This window comes from Pteropus medius, unplaced genomic scaffold (assembly GCF_902729225.1).
Source record: "Pteropus medius unplaced genomic scaffold, Ma_sr-lr_union100, whole genome shotgun sequence".
In the NCBI taxonomy this organism is placed as follows: Eukaryota; Metazoa; Chordata; class Mammalia; order Chiroptera; family Pteropodidae; genus Pteropus; species Pteropus medius.
In genome coordinates this window covers 4484304-4506070 of record NW_024349797.1, presented here as the reverse complement: position 1 = coordinate 4506070, position 21767 = coordinate 4484304, and the positions used below count along the sequence as shown (strand labels likewise).

At 46.1% G+C, this 21767-nt stretch overlaps 1 protein-coding gene and 1 long non-coding RNA gene across 4 annotated transcripts in view; one reads left to right on the top strand and one right to left on the bottom strand.

Annotated features, from left to right (window-relative positions):
- LOC120619538 (uncharacterized) overlaps positions 1–493 on the top strand; it is a 6866-nt gene extending 6373 nt beyond the window's left edge. The window contains exon 3 of the long non-coding RNA XR_005657534.1: positions 69–493. This is a non-coding gene — a long non-coding RNA (uncharacterized LOC120619538). The remainder of the gene's footprint in view (positions 1–68) is intronic.
- The window catches only part of LRRC74A (leucine rich repeat containing 74A), a 23642-nt gene extending 1875 nt beyond the window's left edge, over positions 1–21767 (bottom strand). Inside the window, exons 1-11 of one of the 3 annotated variants that reach the window (XM_039883887.1) lie at positions 21731–21767; positions 20130–20258; positions 17260–17432; positions 14739–14846; positions 13699–13795; positions 11346–11395; positions 10867–10948; positions 8794–8879; positions 8140–8334; positions 5321–5416; positions 4536–4682 (exon numbers count right to left, since the gene is read on the bottom strand). In XM_039883887.1, coding sequence (XP_039739821.1) covers positions 4536–4682; positions 5321–5416; positions 8140–8334; positions 8794–8879; positions 10867–10948; positions 11346–11395; positions 13699–13795; positions 14739–14846; positions 17260–17432; positions 20130–20258; positions 21731–21767 — 1200 coding nt within the window. The remainder of the gene's footprint in view (positions 1–4535; positions 4683–5320; positions 5417–8139; positions 8335–8793; positions 8880–10866; positions 10949–11345; positions 11396–13698; positions 13796–14738; positions 14847–17259; positions 17433–20129; positions 20259–21730) is intronic. The other 2 variants (XM_039883888.1, XM_039883889.1) reach the window with 2 other exon arrangements.

The following is a 21767-nucleotide window of genomic DNA, read 5'->3' as shown; positions in this document are numbered from 1 at the left end:
GAAGACACCAGGAGCAAACACTTGACCATTTAACATCTATAACAACTCTCGCTCCCCTCCCATCACAGGGCAGCCCAGCTGCAGACCTAGCAGGCAGAGCAGGAGTGTGAGAAGGCAGACCCAGGAACTTGAGTCTCCCGGATGTTAGAGCTGCGTAAGATCAGGAGCCCTGCACGGACAAACTGAGGCACGGCCAACTGCACGCCACGTGGGTTCTTGTGCATTTGCCCAGTTTCCAGGAGGCCCCAGCCCACTGAGCAGGATCTCCATGCGGTTCCAAAGGTGGAAAGACTGGTGTCGATGCTGTGACGGTCCCACAGCATCGAGGGAGTAGGGAGGGTCACCGTATTGACAAGTATTATTTAGTCTTGAAATTGCTTCTGCTAAGACCAGTGTAGGTGATGCACTGTGGATGGTGGGTGGGCTGTTGTCAGCTCAGAGGCCAGAAGACCGAACCACAGCCATGTCGTGCGACCCGCAGGGCCAGCTCTCAGAATGCATAGCACTCATCATTTCGTGCAAAGGCTTATACGGAGATGTACTGTGTTAGAGTATTTTAAAAATAATATTTCATCGTTTTCATTTCAAAAATATTACCTACTCATATTGTAAGGTAATTTTAGATTAGTAGAAAGAAGAAAATAAAAAATAACCCATAAATCTAATCCCACCATCCAGATGTGTATTCTTTCATCTGTCTATCTGCCTATCTGTCTGTCTGTCTATCTACTCATCCATAAATCACCTTTTTACTGTACATGTTTAATGAAATGCACTGTACTAATATATTGATATTGATATATTAGTACAATGATATAATGATATTTCAAAATCATTAAAATATCCTTTTGGGATCCTTTTCTTGGTATTTTTTTCTTTTGATTCTTTTCCCCTTTCACTCTCAAAGGCCCCAGGCAAGGCCCAGCTGAATCGATCCACATTCCTACAGACATCCTGCTCCCGGAGAAGTTTCTCAGGGGTCAGTCCTTGGCCTCTGCTCTCCTTTCCCCACACTTCCCTCTCTGGTGTGCACTGCCCCTCCCTGCCCTCCTCCCCGCTGCCCTCCTCCCTGGGGTGACTCCCAATCCCACATTTCCAGTTCTGCATCCTCAGCAGCTGCTCCCACATCCATGGTGACACCCCACTGGCACCTTAATCCAACACATCCAAAGTGAATATCGATTCTGCAAACAGCTGCTGGATGTTGTGGCGAATACCAAGGTGAGCCCTTGACGCCCACTCCAGTTCCTTCATAGTATGTCTCTCTATAGAGCTAAAAGCTGGCATTCCCCAAGCCCACTTGCAGCTAGGAGTCGGGATGGGATGGGCTTCGCCAAGCACTTGGGTGAGACCTACGTGCGAGAGGTCTGATTTGCAGAGAGCAGGCTGTGGGCAGGTGTGGGGGCCGCTTTCTGATTCAGGGGCGATTCCTGGTTGGGCAGGTTCCTGATTGCGGCAGAAGCAGCAGCCATCCTGGTAACCCAGTCAAGATGTTTGGGAAACCATTTCTGGAATCTCAAACCAGAGTCTGTTTCTTCGGCCCTCTCAATGTTTCTGTGGTCTATCTCTGGTAATACATCCCTCCTTGCTGAACCTAGTTAGAATGGATTCCGTGGGCAGCAACTAAGAACCTTGACCTTAACAAGGGCCTGTTACTTTGATAGGTGCTATCGATAAGATCCTATGCAGCTTCTGTCCTGGAGGATTCACAGCTGCGGCGGAAGGGTAAAGGGGAAGGCTGCAAGGGCAAAGGCATTTATTTACTCTTGACTAGGGAGTTGCGAACGGTTGCCCAAGGCTGGGACACTTTGGTAGAGACCTGGAGAATGAGTAGGAATGAGCGAGACAAAGGGCGGGGGGAAGGGCGTTCCAGGCGGACAGATGTGCATGTGCCCAGGCTTGGAGTTAAGAGAACCGATGCAAAAAAGAATGGGGAGAAATTCGGTGGGGCCAAAAAGTGGAGAAGAAAGGGGTGGAATGGGGAGGGCTGGGGCTAGAGAGGGAGGGAGCCCGAGGGGCGGCCCCCTTTCCCCACAGGACTTCCCTACATCTGGTAAGGGTACATTCTCCTGTTAGTTTATTGGGCTTGAAAATTTGGGGTTATCTTCGGCTCTGTCCTATCACCATAGACCTCTTCCTCCCAACACACGCGTGCACGCGTACACACACACACACACACACACACAAACACACGCACCACACGACCAACCATTCTCCGAGCACCGGAGATGCCCCATAGCGATATCTCCTGCATCTGTCCCTCCGCTTCCATTGTCATCCTCAGCCATGTTGTCATCCCATATCTAGAATGCTATGATAGTGTCCTCATTCATTTCCCCCTCTTCAGTTCATTTCCTTTTCTAATGCTTCATCCCTGCTGAATTCACATCGCACCCACGGCTCAACTCTGGCTGGCTTCCTCCTCCCTACAGAATCAAACTCGCCTCTGAGCCTAAAATCTGGGGTATGCCACATTCAGCCCAGCCTCCCTTTCCGGCTTGATTCCAGGCTTCCCCGTGAGCCAGGAGCCACACAGTTCTTCTGGTGGAGCCACAGGGTCCTGTTCCTCTCCCCACAACAACCTGCGTGTGGCTCCACCTCTGTGCCTTTGCTGGTGGGGCTCCTCCTCTCAGAACTGTTCCCTTGGCCACTGCTCACCTGACTCCTTCCTGCTCTTCAAGGCCCTTCCCCAACCCCATTTCTTCCAGGAAGAATCTTTTATTTTAATTTTTTTTTTCAATTACAGTTGACATTCACTTTTATTTTATATTAGTTTTAGGTTTTCAGGATAGTGGTTAGATAGTCATATAATTTACACAGAGATACTCTATAAGTCTAGTACCCACCTGGCACTATACATAGTTATTATAATATTATTGACTGTATTCTTTATGCTGTACTTTACATCCCTGAGACTATTTTTTAACTACCATTCGTACTTCTTACTCCCTTCCACTTTTCACCCAGCCCCCCGACTACCCTCCCATCTGGCAACCATCAATTTGTTCTCTGTGTCTATGAGTCTCTTTCTGTTTCATTTGTTTATTTATATTGTTCTTTAGACTTCACATATAAGTGAGATCATATGGTATTTGTCTTTCTCTGCCTGACTTATTTCACTTAGCATAATACCCTCAAGGTCCATCTATATTGTTGCAAATGGTAAATTTTCATTCTTTTTTATGGCTGAGTAATATTCCATAGTATATATGTACCACATCTTCTTTATCTGATCATCTATTGTTGGGCATTTAGGCTGGGAAGCATCCTTTTCTGTTTGCCCAATCCTACTTGACCTCCACTTTAGATTCTGATTATATGTGCTGCCTTAATCACTTATTTATCATATGACACTTTCTATTAGAAGTTACTGTATCTGTCCCGTCTTCCCAACCAGAATTTTAGTCGCCTGAAGGAAAGGACTGTGTTTCACATTGCGTGTCCAGTTTGGTCTCTACTCAGATATCCCTTCTCTGTGCTGTTTTAAACAAAGGACAGGCCTCCCACTTTGCATCAGATAACTCGATTCCCATTCACTGGAGTATCTTACTTCCCTTGCAAAACAGATTCCCCCTTGGTTCCACCCAAGGACATCTGAAGATACTCGATACCCTTTACCTTCTAGAACTTTTCACGCAAAAGTAATTTTCATGCAAGAGCTCTTGTATTTAGTCCTGGAAGCTAAGGCACAAAGCAGACCAAGCGGGGGCAGGAAGCAGTCCCAGGTCACGCACCCTGCAGAACCCACCTTTGCACGTCATCGTCCCCGTTCTTGCTTCCCCAGGTAGCAACAGTTCTGCATCCAGAAGCAGGGCCATCGCCTCCACCTCGGGGTGACAGCCAATGGTGGAAACGCCAGGCCTGGGGCTGGTGATAACTCTAATATCCCTTCCAGCTCTAATAGTCTCTGATTTTTTATTTTCACTGTTATACCTGCCTCCTGTGATTGCCAGAGATAATCTAAGACTTGAGCCAGGTTACCACTAGATAGAAAAGACTTGAGGTTCTCTCTTTAGCTGAAGCCGTCAAATAGCTGTCCTGACCATAGGGGTGTCTTGGCATCCTTACCAGTTATTGGAAAGAGCCTACATTTGTTGGGTGGTTATTAGAAGCCAGACATTGCTCCAAGCACTTCATGCATATTATAGAATTTCATTTTCACAGCAGCCCTCCTGGGGTGGGTACTATTATTATGCCTATTTTACAGGTGAAGAGACTGAGGCACAGAAAACTTCAGTGACTTGCCTTCGGTCCTACAACAGCAAGGGGACAAGCCTGGCTGATAGAAACCATCCTATTCCAAGCCCCTTCCCCTTCAGCTGGTTCTTAGCTGTCCCTTTCCTGTGAGCGTCAGGAAGCACTACTGAGGGATCCGAAATTCATAGGGGACATTCCATGTTTGAGACATTCTTTGTCAGAGAGGGTTGTGCAGACACTTTGGGGTGGGAGTTGGGGGCTCTGGGTAGTGATTGGGAGTCAAAGAACAGCTTTCTCCAGGTGTCCACGGGGACTCTGAGAGGAAATCAGGGGCTTACCTGGATCAGTTTTATGGCGTTTGTGCACTGGAAGATGGTTTTCTTGACAGAGAGGCCTTGTACTGCCTTGTATATCACATCCAGTTGTGGGTGGACGGCATATACCCCATCTAATATTTTCACAAACTGCTCGGACACCAGCACATTCTGAGGCAGGGAGAGAGGGGACCCAGCATGGAGAAGGCATCACCATCATGCCATCTCCCTACCCAGGCCAGCGGCCCACCCAAGGGCTAGCCAGAGCGTTTAATTTTTTCCAGTTTGTTCTACAGTGCTGCTCCTAGCCTGGTATAGTTCCTTTTCTTTAGAGGTTGTGGTTTGACTTGTAAGTCTCCCACATGATTGATCAGATGCTCTAGCTGAGTGCTGGGGGCTTGTCACATACTGTCACCTCAGCTCTGCTCTCAGATGGCGAGCATAAGTGTCTGTGTGTGACAGATGAGACGCAGCTATGGGGTTGAGAGATGAGCCCGAAACCAATGCTGTGAAATGTCCATTTCTACACCAGTGTTGGTCTTCAGAGCAGGTGCCCTGGAAGAGGCTCTATCATTCCAACCATCCAGTCACGGCTCAAAACACATTGGGAACTCCCCGTATTGAGGGGCCCTCAGAGCTGGGTCAATAGGCCGCAGGAGAAAATGTGTTCCGTGAAATAGCATTTGCTCGAACCTGGCTTCCACAGATTTTATCAACCTTTTTTCATTCCTTAGGTGTGGTCCTGAGTATCTTTTGCCTTTCAAAGAAGTAAACCCTGGTGCAAGTAACTACCTAATTCAATTACTCACAGAAATGTCCAGATTTTCCATCTTGGATTTGGGGTTCTTCTTGATGGACAGGATTAGTAAAACAGCACCATCCATATTTATAGGGTTCAGGAAAAGCTGTGGGAGGAGGGGAGAGACGAGAGATGGCTGAGATGGGGACAGGAGAGCACTGCTTCCATTTCTTCCTATTAAATGACAATCACTGTCTTCTACCTAGACTTCTCCATAAGCACCTGTCTCCCTGTCTGTTTGTCCAATCATCCATCCATCTGCCCATCTCACTGCTCATCCATCCATTCAACCAACCATCCATCCATCCATCCATCCGTCCGTCCGTCCGTCCATCTAACACTTATCGGGGGCCTGCCATGTGCCACTTGCTGGTGTAAGCACTGAGAAATATACAGGCAGACATGACAAGGTCTCTGCCCTCAGGTAGCTTATGCTCTAGAAGGGGACATAAGCAAACAATCAAATGGCACCAGAAGTGTGATGATAGCAGTGATAGAGGTACACATTGATACTGCAGGACCAAGGAAAGGGGCATCCAGTAGAGGGGAGGGGACACTTGAGCAAAACTTTGCAGGATGAATGGGGATTAGGGAGGTATGAAGAAGGGGAGGCAGGACCAGAGGTGGGAATAAGATGCAGCAAAGAAGTGCCAAGGAGCAGAAGTGAATATTTTGCGAGCGAGAACAGAGAGAACAAGGTCACAGAGCTGGCCAGATCACACAGGGCCTTGTGGGCTTAGCTAAGTTCTCAGGGTGTTATCCCACTGGTGCTGGGAGCCATTGAAATATGGCGTAGAGGCTAACGGCTGGGAACGTGGAGCACAGTGGCTCTGCTTACTAGCTTTCTGATCTTGAGTTAATTCCCTGACAACTCTGTACCCATCACCCAGGGCTGCTCTGAGGATTCAACAAGTCAATTCAAACAAAGCATTCAAAAGAATTTTTGATATCTAGCAAGCAGCGAACAGATGTTAGCTATCATTGTTGAAGGCTTTCAGCTGGATGGTTTCATGATGAGGCAGGCTGAAGCTTTTACTGTGTGCTGTGTGTCAGCTGTTTCCCAGGCTCTGATGCATTCCAAGGAGAAAAGAGATACTTGAGCCCTGCCCTGGTAGGGCTCGACTCACTTCCCAGGGAGAATTCTTTTTTCAAAATTAGGGAAAGCAAGGCTGGGGCTGGATGTAGAGCGTGATAACACCAGTGGCAAAATTGTGGTCTTCACCTGTGACCAAACTGAGAGTTCTAGTTTAAATTTTATTTCTCACTTTTAAACATTTTAAAAAATGAAAATATATTTATTATACTTGGTTACGGTAGAAAAAATGTTAAATTCACCAATATCCTAAAAGAACAACCCTTGCTGCCATTTTGTTGAGGCAACTTTTTAGTCTTTTAAAATTCAGGTTCGCTGAACTTTCCTTGACTTCATTGGCCACTGGGGCTGAGTCATTTGCAGGCCAGGTCAGTTTCTCCTCTCTGAGTTCCACCTGGTCCCACTCCAGCCAGGCCAGCCTCTCGGCTCTCCCAGTCACTAGATGGCTCTCTGGTCTGGTCTGCAGTCACCTTGTTCCCTCCACACATCAGAATATGGCTTCCTCTTGTCACCTTAGCAGTTCTAAGGTGGTTGTCCTCTCAGATGCCAGGAATCACTTGCACTGATTCTTAACTGCCATTCTTCTTCCACCAGAACCCCCACATCTGTGGTCCCCGCATCTTGCAGAAGTTGGAGTTGTAGTGGAAAGCCAGGGAGGTGGAGCTGACTCTCCTCTGCCTCCCGTTAGCTGTGTGGCCCGAGCAGGTCACGTAGCCTCGGTGTTCTCATCTGACGAGTGGATCTAATGAGCCCTCTTTGGTGGGCTGGGCTGTGAGTAAGGAGGCGATCGTCTGATACAGACCTGGCCCATGGCAGGAGCCCCAGGGAGGGAGCCTCACCTTTCACGTGTTTTCCAACTGCCCAGAAGCTTCTATATCATGAATTAGCCCTTATAAGCAAATTAATTTAAAATGAAATATGAATTCATTCACTCATTTAATAAATATTCATTGGGCATCTACTACACGCCCAGCACTATGCTAGGTACGAGGGCTATAACGATGGGTAACACAAAAATAGTCTTTTTTCTCATGAAGCTCTCACACTAGTTGGGGACAGATAGTCATTCAGATGAGAAACTCTGGCAAGTTCTGCATGAAGGAGTGAGCAGGGTTCTGAGGCTTTGGCAGAGTTCCCCGAGGAATTGCTGCTTGAGCTGTGCTCCGAGGCAGGAAATAATTTCGGCAAGCGGAGGAGAGCAGCGGGGGAGGGAGCACTGCAGGCCCAGGATGCAGTGTGAGCAAGGCCCTGGCAGGAGGAAGGAGAAGAACAGAGACCCTGAGGCCTTGGGTGGGAGCGAGTGGAAGCATGGGGTAAACCGAGGTCGGAGAAGTGCACAGGAATCAGAGTAATGGATTGGAGCAGCAGGAGGCTATGGGGGATCTAAGCTGAGGGAAAGTAGACAGGAGGTTGCGGGTGGAAGTCGGATTTATGCTCAAGGGCCTGAAGGAGACCCAATTGGAAGGAAGACCAGTCAGGAGATGACTACCACATGTGCACCAGGTGAGAGCAGAGGGAGTCGTTGGTTTCACAGCTGAGAGCCGAGAATACATGCACGTGCGAAAGACAAAGTAGATTTTCCCAGTGATTCTCTTCAGCAATATCCAGCCCCATCATCCTACTGCCCCCAACCTAACACACATGGACACACACATACACACACATGGATGCACGCACACGCACACACATACACACACATGTGCACATGAAATGGCCCATTCCCAGCTAGGCTTTACCTTCAGAACTTTGAGGCTCTCATTAACCTCCAGTCCTTTGCTGATTTTGGAGATCCCTTCGCTGCCGATGTTGTTGCTGCTAACATCTAGATGGGCCAGAAAGCTATTGAGTCTGAGGACGTCTCCTAGGGCAGCAGCGCCCTCGTTCCCAAAGCCGTTCATGGAGAGATCCAGTGTCTTCAGGGTCACATTAGTCTCCAGGGAGAGGGGAGAAGGTTGCATGCGACAGCTCCAGCCAAACGCGTCCCAATTTCTAACCCCTGCTGGCATTCAGACTAGGAGCTCAGTGGTCCCCAGGAGAAAGAGATCTCTGCCAGATCTTTCCAGATCCCTCCCAGCTGAGCTCAGAGTTTCAAGTTCTCTTGAGACTCATCTTTTTTGGATTCTTGGCTTTCCATACCCCATAATTAAAATGCTCTCTCGAAGTACCCCCAAAGATGCCACTTAGGCCCAGGTAGAATTTATACTAAAGAATACATGCATCCAGAAATTGTGGGAGAGAGGCCAACAATGTGAAGAGCCCTTGATAAGAGCACAGCATCCCCCACCACTGTCGTCAGGGGTCACCATGAGGAAGACGTTTGAGATGGTGGAACCAGAGGCCCTGGCTGTTCTCACCTGGGCTCAACACACCACTCCCAGGGAGCGCCTTACCCGGAGGCCACTGCACAAGGCCACAGCTCCCCGTGTGCAGAAGTGATTCCAGCTCAGATTCAGCGACAGGAGCCCTACATTGAGGGCTGGAGGAGGGAGGGAGTCAACTTCGCATCCCCCACATCCCAGAGAACTCACTCTCGGAGTTGGCAGGTAGCCATGCCATTGGGGGTAAGGATCGCTCAGAGAGCACACCAAGTAAAACACCAAGGTAACTTTTTTTTTAGTTATCCACTTAAACACAAAATCATAAGATGATTCCCAATGCTGGCAGTGATGAAGCAGAATAACTATACTCATACGCTGCAGGTGGTAAGCAAATTTATGCAATCTATTTGGCAAATATCATCTGGTCAGAAATATTTTCCCATTAAAATCGGTATAACCCATCACACAGCAGTGTCGCCTCTGAGAATCTTCCTGAGGAGACAGGATGTGAGAAGAGCTACACACTTGTAGATGCTTGCCATGGCAGCACTTATACAAGTAAGGCTTGTGACTCACAGGGGAGGGGGAAAGACATCCATTTGGTGGACTATTATGCAGCCATTAAAGTAGATGCAGATAGCATGGGAAACAGGGGTTGTATTTACAGAGAGAGGCTGGGATGGGCATGGCGCATTACATCACATGATGTCTTTTTTCACAGGGACGTTTGGGAGCAGTGGTAGCTCCAGAATTTCTATCCAGAGAGTTTTAGGGACACAACCAGTTGCTGAGAAAAATAACCATCGGTCTATCTATCTTCATCTCTCCCTTTCCCTCATTCTTCACGTCAGCAAGTCCTTTTGGCTTTACTTTCAAAATATACTCTGAACCCATCCACTCTGTTCTATCACCACCTGCTCCTTTAGTCCAAGCTATTTTCCTGTCTTGCCTAGACTACCATACCAGCATCCTAATTTGCCTCCCTTCTTCCATTCTAGCTCTCAGTTGTATTCTTTATACAGCAGTTCTTAAAGTGCAAATCAGACCACGTCACTCCCCACTCCCGCATCCTTCAATGACTTCTCATCACACGTAGAATAAAATCCAGACTTGGTGCATATCCAAGCCCACAAAGACTGACCTGAGTGGCTGCAGGCCACCTTGATGACCACTTATCCTTCCATTCTCCTGTCCTGCCCACTCTGCTCCAGCCTCACTGGCCCCTCATGTTCCCCAAATATGCCTGTTCTTTCTGCCTGGAATGCTGAGCTTCCAGAACCTAGCACGGCTGTTTCTTTTTGGAAGAAACTAACAGTGCCTTCCCCTAAATAATATTTAGGTTATTTTTATTTTTTTCTTTTATAACAATTTTGCAGTGATCCTCCTCAGATAGCACTCTGTGTACGTTTGAGAGCTTCTCTGAGATAAGTACAGCAGATTGCTGCAGCCTAGAATATATACATTTTCAATTTTACTAAATACTGCCAAATTGCTCTCCAAAGTGCCTTTACCTAGCAGTTTCTGAGTGTTGTTATTTCTTATCTCTCCCTTGTGTTTACCGAACTAGATACTCTCTGACTTGAAAATTTTGCGGCTTTGGTAGATGACACAGGTGATCTTTCTGTTGTTTTATTAATTGCATTTCTCTAATTACTAAAGAGGTTAGGCATTTGGCTTTCTTTTTTCATTGTCCATGTGCTTTGACCATTGTTTTACTTGGAATGCTTATCGTTGTCTAACTGATCTGTAGGATCTGAACACTAATCTTTTATATTATATAAATGCTGCAAATATCTACTCCCAGTGGTTGCTTGTTCTTTACATTACCCCACAATGTCTTTAATCATACACAAGTTTTAAACCTATTATTGTCAAATATAGGAATCATTTTTGTTACATTTTATACTCATCGTGCATATTTAATAACACTTAGCCTCCCTGAGGTCAGCAGGTTATTCGCTAAATGTTATCCTCATCACTTTCAAGTTTTACTTCCCACATTGAAGATGTATTTCGGGTGTGGTTTATATCACTTTTGTAACTAGAACACTCAATAACATTAAAAAACAGGAGATGCAGCTCCGCCAAATGATTGTCTACCAAGTCCCTCTCCTTTGCTGCCCATCCCGCTTTGCGGGGACTCACCCAGCATCTGTCCCAGGGACTCCCCTCCCTTATCAGAGAATTGGTTGTGACTAAGATCCACTGCCTTAATTCGGTAATTGGCCTAGAGAAAAAAAAGAAAAAAAAAACAGTGGAGAAAGAGGTAATTTGGGTCTTCTATGTGGCTGCAAACATCTCACTTATCTTGGGCAGTGTGATGGAGGGGTCGCCTGTACCCAAAATTGGGTGGCCTGGGGTTCTTACACTGAAGACAATTTCTCGTTCATTTTCTGTTTAACTGTTGATGAAAGCTGGGAGAGTTTAATGCCATCCAAAACAACCCTACCATTTGCTCTTGCTTTTGCCAGGATCATCAGAGTCTAAACACTCACCAGCTCCCTAAACCGTGCAAGTGGCCTCATTTCCCTATGCCAAGAGCCACCCCCAAGCCACCCCACATACCCCAGATCTCCAGGGATATCTCCCGCATGGCTCGGGTGTACCCACCCCCTGCCTCTTACCGACAGGGCCTGGGAGAACAGCTCTGCGGCTTCGTCCTTGAAGTTATTTCCTGTGGTGAAGGTGGGCGTTGGCAATGCTCTCCAGACTAGGGCTCCCTTACCCTCCCATATCCTAGTTCTGCCAGTCCCTTTCATTTGGGACAATCAGATGTATAAAAAGTAGTCCGTACTTAAAGCAAATTTATGGACATTGAAGAAAACAGGGGGGAAAAGGCAACTATTTACCATCCCCTTCTCTCTGTAGCATGACTGTCCAGGGAGTCCCAGGATTTGGTACACCATTCCCTGTGCATCACTGGCAGTGTCAGCCCTTAGCCTAGTGCCTAAAGTTGGTAACATATAAAATGCTAATCTAGTCTAAGCAGCAAGGTAGAACCAGATGGGAACAAGTGAGACCCTTGCCTTCTGTGCAAAATCTCAGGGGTGCTGAAAAGCTCAGTCATCACAATGAATAATATTTTAATATTTTTAAAAAAATCAAAGTCAATGCAAAAACATCTATGATGAACAAAATTTTTAAATTTTAAATAAAGGCAGGATCTGACCCTGCACTTGCATGGCTAAGCCTTACTCATCTCATCCCAATCTGTTCCTTTTGGTTCCTGTTTTTCATTCAAAGTATTGATTCAATTCATCCAGATGTTTTTTGCTTTAATTTAGACTTTTAAAAAATATTGATCAAGATATTATTTACTTAGTTGCTGAGCTTTTTGGTGCCTCTTAAATGGTGCACCGAGATGAGTGCCTGCCTTTTCTTACCCTAGTCCCTTGTCCTGCTAAGCAGTCTAAAAGATTTCTGGGAAATAAATGACACAGAAACTTATTCCTAAATTTCTCCTTTGAACTTTTAATAACCTTTGTATCTCTAGCACCTAAATAGTGCTATAGTGCTTAGCACATAACAGGTGCACAATAACATGCTGAATGAATGAATGAATGCACCCACTGAAACACAAATACTTCTTTGGCTGCATCTGGTACCAGTGTGATAAAATGACATAATGAGCCAGCCAATGTATAAAATTCAGTAATTTTAGAATTCAGCAATTCAAGAAACATGTCAGCTATTATTTGTTCAAACATTGTTACTCATCTGTTCACTTCTCCTTTTGGAACTCCTGTTAGCTATATTGGGTCTATTCATTCCTTTATATAGTTTTATTTTTTTATATTCTCTATATCTTTTTCATACTGCAAAGATAGATAAAATATACTTTTATCTGTCTTCCAGGTCACTAATTTTATTCACCTGTATCTAATTTGCTGTCGAATTTATCCATTGAGTCTTTAATTTCAATTATTACATATTTTTCATTTCATTCTACTTTGGGGGGGGGCGATCTTTTAAAAACAGTAATTTGTACTTGTATGCTTTTATTTTTGTTTTTTAATCATATTAAACATAGTTTATAGTTGGGTAAGAGATATCTGTTTGCTTGCAGTTTCAGTTAATTAATAATACTCCTATGATGTTTAGAGTATAAATTATATGGTCACTCACTATATAGCGTATATCTAATAGTTCTATTTTCTGAAATTCTTGAGAGCATGATGTGGCCACTTGTTGAATCCAATAACTCTCCTGGTATTTTGTTTCCTTGTTTTGCAATTTTGGATTGTGAGCCCATTTAGGGGAGCTTTATCTGTGGGAATCCCAACCAGCATGGAGCTTGGGTCGAGGAATTATTCCTTCAAAGAGGTTTTATGTTTATTTCTGTTGTATGCTACAAGGTATTACCAGCATAGGAGAACTTTTCATGTTAATTATAAAATGTGCTATTCTTGCCTTAGAGATTCCAGATAGTATAAATTCAATCCATAATCCTGAGTTAGGGAAGGTTTATAGGTACTAGAATTCTCAAGTGACTTTTTTCCGTGAGACAGATAACAAACTAATTAAAAATAAGTGTATAATAGGGTCAGGTAGTAATAAATACCATTAAAGAAAACCAAGAAGAGAAGCAGGATAGAGAGTAATGGTGATGGAGAGCTGCTTTGTCAGGGTGGTCGGAGAAAATGACAGCCCTAAGGAGATGACATTTGAGCAGAGACATGAATGAAGAGAGAGCGAGTCATGCAGAGATATTTGGAGGAAGAGACTTTAAAACAGAGGAGGGAATGTTGCAAAGTGATTCAGAAGTCACTTTTGCAGGACAGCTGGAAGCCAGTGTAGCCATGGAGAAGGGGAAAGGATGACTGGAAGGATTTAGCAGGGTGTAGACACGGCGTTCTGGTCTCTGAAATCAGAAGGGCCTGGTCTGGTTCAGTTAGACCCTGATTCTCTCTGCCCTTTCCTTTCTTCTTCTCTCTTTTTCATTCCCAATGTCCTCTCCCTCCTCTCCCATGGGCTCACCTGAAAGCTGAAGGTTCACAAGTGAAGAGGTATTTCTCTTGAGAAACTCTGAGATAATTCTGGCCCCCTCCAAACCAAGAGCATTGTCGGAAATATTCTAAAAGGCAAGGAAACACTTATGTATTTACAAATCCCACCAAAGGTGATGTCAGAGTGCAGCTGAGTCGGGGCCTACACTGAGGCAGTAGGGTCCGGGTGGGGAGAGGGGTTCTGGGGTGAAAGGATGGGAAGGATTAGGGTGGTGCACAGGAGAGAAGCGAGACAGGAACACTACTTTTCCAATGCCTAGTTGGGAGGCTCTCAGGCTGGTCTCAGCTTCAAGGCCATCCCATTTCCCCAGTTTAGCCCTAGTACTTCAGATAAGCACATTGTGACCTTTTTAAATAGACAACAGAGAGTGGCTAAAACAATTGGAAAATGAGTTTAGAGTAAATCATCATTATAAATTCTATTTGTCGATTCATGAAGCATGACTCGCTGTGTTAGGAAGAAGTAGGGATATAAATGGACATAGTCCTTTCAGGCTAGTGAGAGGGAATTTATATAAACCAGCCATTACTATCTTAATTGTTTCTCAGTTTTTTTAAATTGTGGCAACTACAGACATAACATAACATTTACCATCATAACTATTTTTCAGTGTACGGTTTAATGGTCTTAGGTATATTCATATTGTATATAACCATTACCATCATCTCTCTCCAGGTACATTATATTTTATGAAATTTTTTTGCATCTTTTTAAATTTTAATTTCACTTTAAGGGACCTATACAGAAGTAAGTTCATCTATTTAGGAGCTCATGAGGTCCAGACAGAGAATTTCTTAGGGTTACCTACAGCCACAGGGAACAGTCCCCCTGGCCAGCATCTGGTGTGTGGCCTTCCTCTGAGAAGTCCCTTCTAGAGGAGAAGTGCCCCTAGATACATTGCAGAAAGCCTTTAGGTCGGCCTGGACTCAGGCAGGGGCCTCTGGCTTATCTCAAGTGGGTCCTGAGTCCCCAGGAGTGGTGGTAGGAATGAGCAGAGTGGGGGGCAGTACCATCTCCTGGAGGTAATAGTTCTCTTGTAGCATCTCCACCAGACTCAGGACACCCTCATCCATAATACAATTGTCCGCCAGCTCCAGGGTGATCACAGTTGTGTTGGACTTCAGCCACAAGGAGAGGAAGAGAGAGACAGAGGTGGTTGGTGACCTAGTCAGTTTCCTGCCCTTGACCAGAACCTGTCCCCTCTCTTGAACATCCAAGTCGTGTCAGAGGCTAGCAGTTCTGGAGTAGATAGGAACAGGAGAAGAGTGCAGGGGATGAGCTGTCCCACTGATGGCTAGGACAATATGCTTATATTTTACATTTATATTTTATATGCATATTTATATGCATATTAATTTATTTTAATTTAAAATATTAATTATATTTTATATTTAATTATAATTATAAAGTAAATTATAATTTATATTTTATATTAAAATATAAATTAATTGCATATAAATATGCATATAAAATATAAATGTAAAATATAAGCATATTGCTAGGATAATATGCTTATTCTGGACACCTCCATGGAAAGGAGCTCTGCAGGGGAGTTTAGAAGGGGGACATTAAAATAAAGCCCTGAAAAGTAAGAGGTACAGGTTGAGCAGAACAAATTTTAACTAGCCTGGAGGAGAGAGGCCTGTGACCTAGATTAAAGAGAACTTGATACATTTAATAAGGGTATTTGAGCACAAGGCTTTAAGCATAAAGCATTTGCTATGCCTGCTTCCCTTAAAATCCTTTCTTCTAATTTAGGCTTCAAGCTTATCTGGTACCCTCTCAGTTAGGATGTTGCCTCAAGGCTGTTTGGAGACATGGGGACTAAAATAATCTATATCTAAGTTAGTCTGCATTCCCACAGGGAGGAAGCGACTGGTATTGTAGCCTGAGGACCTGGGGATAGCTGTAACCAGAACTTCTATCCTTCCCTTCCCCACCTCATTCCCAGTACAGAACGGCACAGGGAACAGACACATCTTTAAACGTGAGCATTTCCAGAGCACACCAAGCAGTGAGTAAAGCAAGCACTAAGAATCTCTAGTTCCAGGAAAAGGGAAAATGTAATAGTTCCAGCTACTGCAATGCTGGATGGTCCACCCTTGAGATGAAGCCAGACCTGCCTTCTGGCCTCAGCTCTCTGGAATGGGCATAATTCTATCATGCTAGAGGCAAGCAAGATAGCTCAGGTGGCCTCTTAGTCTAGGTGTCATTTGGCAGGGTCCAGAATTAGGAATGAGATGACCACTTCCAGAGTCATCCTACAGACCAGCATAGTGTGCGATACAGCAGGTGGCCCCTTCCCCGAGTCCATCACATTGGCCAGTATCTACCAGTCACTCTCTGTGCTGATTGCTGGGGAAACAGATGAACAAAGAATATCACTGGTCTTCTAGAGCCGCAGTCCACCAGGTACAAGAGCATGGAGACAGTGGATGAGGAATAGATGTGAAGAAATGTGAAATATGATCCTACTATCAGGGTGCTTTTAATCTAAGTCAGAGAAACACGACATGTGAAAAGTTAAGCAGTACAAAAGAGAAATAAAACTTCAGTCCACCAGAATGTCACAGTGATTGTCTAATGAATGATATAGAAAATCAAGGCAGAAAAAACTGCCCCCAAACAGAAACTGATATCACTAAGAAACACGTGGCCCAAGTCCTGAGAAGATTTCATTATTATCTTTTTTTTTTTCATGAACCTCAGGAGGTAATGGTGCATTCCTAACACTTCATTAATCAGTCTTTCAACGCTCAATAAACTTCAAGATGGCTTTGTTCCTTCTCTGCTCTTCCTTTCCTTTCCTCCCCTCTCCCAGAAAGCAGCACAATTTCACATTTTATGTAACTTCTTAATTAGCATGTGCTAAATGAGCTACATTTACAAAAATGAGTACTTCTTTTTTAAATCAAACTTTCTTTTCACTGTCCTAAGTAAACAAACAACATAGTGCTGACATACAGTTGTTAAATTTTCTCTTTTCTTGGGATGAGAGTCAGTTCTGTATGTAATAATTATAATTGTATCAAGCTATGATGAATTCAAGGTCAAATCTTTGTTCGCTCATGCCAGGACAAGAGAGAGAGGGAGAGAGAACATTATTCCTGTGGGAAAACATGATCCACTCTACAGCGTGATCCTTAAGAATTATAGCATTGCGAAAGGCAGACATTGAATGGAATGGCTCAGTAGTGAACCTATTTATAGCAAGAGTGAGTTTTGGAATTGAGATCCAGGCTGACATTTTGCATGGTGCCCTCGCATTAGCACACTTTTGGGAAGTTCATAGGCTGGTGCCTTTGTTTCCTGAATAGGAAAGGGCATAGACTTCCAAGGCCCAGGTCTCTAGCAGCCTCCTTCCCAGGACCTACTGGAGAAATCCACTGGCAGTCAAGCAGAGCCTAGGTAGGGCAGGGTGGGCATAAAGGATGCAATTTAGAGTCCCTAGGGGTCTCTCTGATGCTTGGGCCCACCACCTATCAACTCCCCATCTCTGCCAGGCCTGTGTGCTCCCACTGGCATGCTCACCACCAGGGCTATAGCAATAGCCTTGGTACCGTTGGGGCCCAGCCCGTGGTGGTTGAGGTTCACATAAGATTCCTCCATGTTCCGGAGGAAGTAGGAGACAGGCACTACGCCCACCAGTTTGCAGGCCTCCAGGTACAGCTCTTTTTGTCCGGTGGTGAAAAATTTCTCAGTATCTGCAGAAAAAAATACAGATTAAATGGGGTTTCTCTTCTGTCTTTGCCTTATCGCCCCAGGCTACATTTGCTTCTGAGGATCTGTCCCTGTGGGTGTATGCCCTGGAGGGCAATACCAACTGGGAAGTCAGCCAGCGGTGGGAGAGGAGACCCTGACTCCAGAAAGCTTCAAATGGATTTTGCCTTTTGGGTAAGAGATAAGACCCCTGGTTTTAGGCCCCATGCTTTCCTCGGAGAAGGAGCAGAGTGCTCCACCCCCACTCTCCTGGGCTGGCTGTGTCCAGTGACCAAGGATGTGTGAAGGCCTAGGTCTCCTGCTCACTTTGGGACAGCTCTGAGAGTCTGAAGAGACGAAAAGCTGGTGATCTGTAATGGCTGAGGGAGTCTCCATTTCAGTTTTAGTTTTGCTACCACTGTTAAAATAAGAGCCCAAAGTAAAGCTTGCTAAAGATTTAGAGATGTGCCAACTTTAATGAGCCCGAGTAGGACATAGGGGACTCCTCAAGATGGCATATTAGAGCAAGAAGGAGAGACCCCCAAATTTGCTAGAGACCTTCATGCGAGTGGGCTTTCCTCTTTCAAAGACCTGCTTGTCGTTTTTTCTCCAAAAAGGACTGTCATCCCTATTTTACCGATGACAAATCTAGCCCGAAATCACACACAGCTGATCAGTGCTAAAGCCAGCTAACAGAACTGGGGACTTCACTTCTCCATTTCAACCTCCTGGGGCCTTTGTTCCATAGGCTTGAGACCAGCCTGGCTCATGGGCAGTGGGCAGTTGGTCTGCCTGGATCCTGGGTGTCCCCGCAGCCGTGTCCTCATTAGGCAAGCCCCGTCGATGGCAGAGTTTCCCATGGCCAGCTGGAGTGGAAGCCTGCGTCTGTTTTTCTTTCAGATCCCAGGGCCTTTGACCAACCCACCCAAACCTTTCAGAGGTGGACAATAAGAACTTTGTTGGTGATAGGACAACTTGACAAGCCAGTTGATTTTGCAGGCACAGTTACAAAATGGTCTTGTCTTTGTGATAGTCATAGAACAGTGTTTCTCAAACTCACGCTATTGATTGGATACTTCTCTGTTGTGAGGGGCTGTCCTGTGCAGACTAGGAGATTAAGCAGGATTCCTGGCCTCTACCCATGAGATGGCAGTAGCACCCTTCTACCGCAGTTTGCCAAATATCCCCTGGGGTGCGAAATCACCTCTGAGGGACAACCCTGTTTGTATAGGAGAAACAGCCTGAGGAGGATGAACTACTTCCGCTCTCTTCTCTCCCTCTTTTGCAGCCTCCCCATCAGCGTGCTATTCCTTCTCAGGCTTATGTCTCAGGTGGTCCCAGGAAGCCCCTCCTGCCACATTCCCAGCATCTTGGCACCAGCTGGAGTGGAGCCGCTGAGCCTGAGTTTCTGTCCCAGCACAGAGTTGTTGGTGTCAAGTTCAAACATTGGGTAACCCCTAGCTTTGTCCTTGGCACTATTTCTGCTCTCTTTGATTCTGCTGACCCCTTCTAAGCTGTATTCACTATGCTTATATTTTAGAGGCAGCTTGTAACAGTGTTATCCCTTGCAGAGAGTGAGGGATGAGGAGGGGATCGAGTAGAAGCAGAAGTCTGGGACAAAATATTCAGGGTTTCTACCTGTCGCCAGCTCCAACCAGGTAAAATTCTGTGTTGAAAAGCAACATTAGAAGCTGACTCGAAGTGGAAAAGAAGTCAAAATAAGAGCTGTCAAGATGCCCGGGGCGGGGGTGGGGTGGGGGTGGGGGCAGCAGGAGGGACGTCTGTGTGGAGGGTAAGTTGCATGTTCACTACAGGTGGGGAGGTTGTGAGCTGATAGTATCTAGGAACTTCGCAGCTGAATTTGGCAGAACAGTCTCCCCTGCGTCTCTAGGGGCTCTGATCACTGCCTATCACCCAGCTGTCAGAACGCAGGAGAGGAAGAGGCACTGGACTAGCCTCAGCCTGGGAAGTTTGAGGCTGGCCCACCAGGTGGGGCCAGCATTGTTCTTCCCTTGCTTCACAAGTATTCTTGGTGACACTCTCCTCCTTGGGGAAACTAGGAGGGAGAAGAGGGCAGAAGCATCATTTGCAGTAAGCGAGTCTTTGCTGTAACTAAGCCAGCCCTCACCCCCTCCCTCCATGTGGCTCTCAAGCAGGGAAATGAGAACTCTAACGTGAGTAGGGGAAAGTCACTGGGATGCAGGATGGGCCACAGACACTCCAGGGGCCCCTGGAATATGGAATACAGGAGGCGGATTGGCAGAGCTGGGCGACATGGGATCAGCGAACACTGGTGAGCTCTCCTGGGCCTTTGGAAACTCATACAATCTCTTTAGGCCTCAGCTTCCTCCTCTGTCAAGGCGGGTGATAATGCCTACCTCCTGGGACTATGGCAAAGGTGAAGTAAGATGCCACATGTAGGAACATTTAGAACACCAGAAATCCCTGTTCATTTGCTGGTTCAGCTTTCAACAAGCTGATGTGACCACTCTGCTCATGAGCCAGGCCGTGAGCATGGGGCAGCTGCAGCCGCCGCCACCAGGCCAGACTTGAGGAGGATGTGGCACAAAATTGAGCACAGGTGTTTCTGCTACTTCTCCCAGCAGGACAACCCGTCAGGAAGAGCCACGGGCAACTGGGGAAACGAGATCTCTCCAGCTTGAGGAAGGAGGTAAGCTTCCCTCTCACCCCTTCAATCTCACCTTCAATCTCGAGGTCTGTTTCTGAACTCTCCCGGGCTGCTTTCTCTTTCTCAACAGCCGAGGGGGCTTCAGCCTCACAGTAGAGCATTTCATCACTGCTCTGTGGTAGTGGCTGGGTTTCAGTCTCATCTGGAAGAAAAACTCATCTCCTTGATTTTGGAAATGAAGCCTGCCTGCCTTTCAGGTAGAGCCACCATTGGCTTCCCTCCACCTCTGTTCCTCTCCTCCGCATCTCAGGTCTTGGCTTCAGCCTTTGTCCCCAGCTTCATGTGGCTCAAGGTGCCAAGGGACTCCATTCTGCAAGCCCTGCCTCCCTGACACTGCTTCCTCCAGGCAAAATCATACGCGAGGTCTTGTGCTAACTCCTCGTCGTGTCCTCTGCAGACTCGCTACTCTGCCCTTCTCCTTCTGGTGCCTGCTGTGGACATTGGTTTCTTGCTCCCTCTTTTTTTTCTTGCTGGCATGGGTGGGGTTCAGAGTCTGCAGTACTCTTTCGGGGAAAGGATGTGTGCCAATGCCTAGGCTCCCTCATTGACAGGCACACGTGATGCTGGGGAGGACAAGGGGCAGGGCAGGCAACTTGGGTCAAATGTAAAATATGCTGGAACAGTAACAGTCCCAGGAGGTGAGAGGAATAACTGGATTTGACTTAGCTTTTCCTCCTCTCAACCTAACATTTATTTTATGACCACGAAGGAGGAAGGGTTTGCAAAATCTCTGGGGTCGAAATTCATTGCCTGAGCTTTCCTCACACCAGTCCCCTGCACTTGTTAGGCATGTTTTTTTCTGCTGCTGGGCCACTGATCGGGGACCAGCTGTGGGTGCCTGAAAGCCACACGCAAAGGTCCAGAGCTTGTCCTCCCATATCAACAGGAAGCCATGCTGTACCACCAGGTGGGCTGTCAGATCTTGGCCAACCTACTCTTTAGGTGGGCTACTCGTGGCAGAAGTCCAAGTTTTGACCACCCAGGTGCTAAGATAGTAGGGTTCCTCATGAGTCCACACAGATATGTGTTTTTGTTAGTCCTTGTCCATAGACCCTAGCGCCAACATTTATTTCCTAGTCTGTGGGACAAGGTCTGTGTGATAAGTGGTGGAAGTGGCTAGTGGCCTGACAGTTACAAGACATATAGCAGCTTAGCCAGAAAGCTTAGTCATCAAGAAGTGATAACTTTCTGAGTCTTAATTTCTTCATTAGTCAAACAATTTTAGGATTCCATCCAACCAGTGGAATGTTGGTAAATGTTTAACTGGCTCTCCAGAAAAAAAAAGAAATCCTGATGTGTAGTGTTAGCCAATTCCAGTGGTGTAAATGTTCACACATTGCTGATTTCAAACCACCAATGCGACACTGACCAGCTCAAAAAATAAACTTTAAAGTCAACTAGAGCTGGTAGTAGCCAGTTCCAGCACGACATTGCATTCAACTCTCTTACTCCCTGTCTGGCAAGCCCTGAAGCCAAGTCAATGTAACATGTCATCTCAAGGCTAGAGGGTCCCAAGTGAGGAGGGAAGGGGATTTGGGGTTCATGTGATCTCTGGGTATCATACTGAGGAGGCCTGATAGGGCCAGAGTGGTGCGAGATGGGATGCCTTTTCACCTGTTGTCTCAGGCTCAAGAGGTTCGTCATTGTCCAT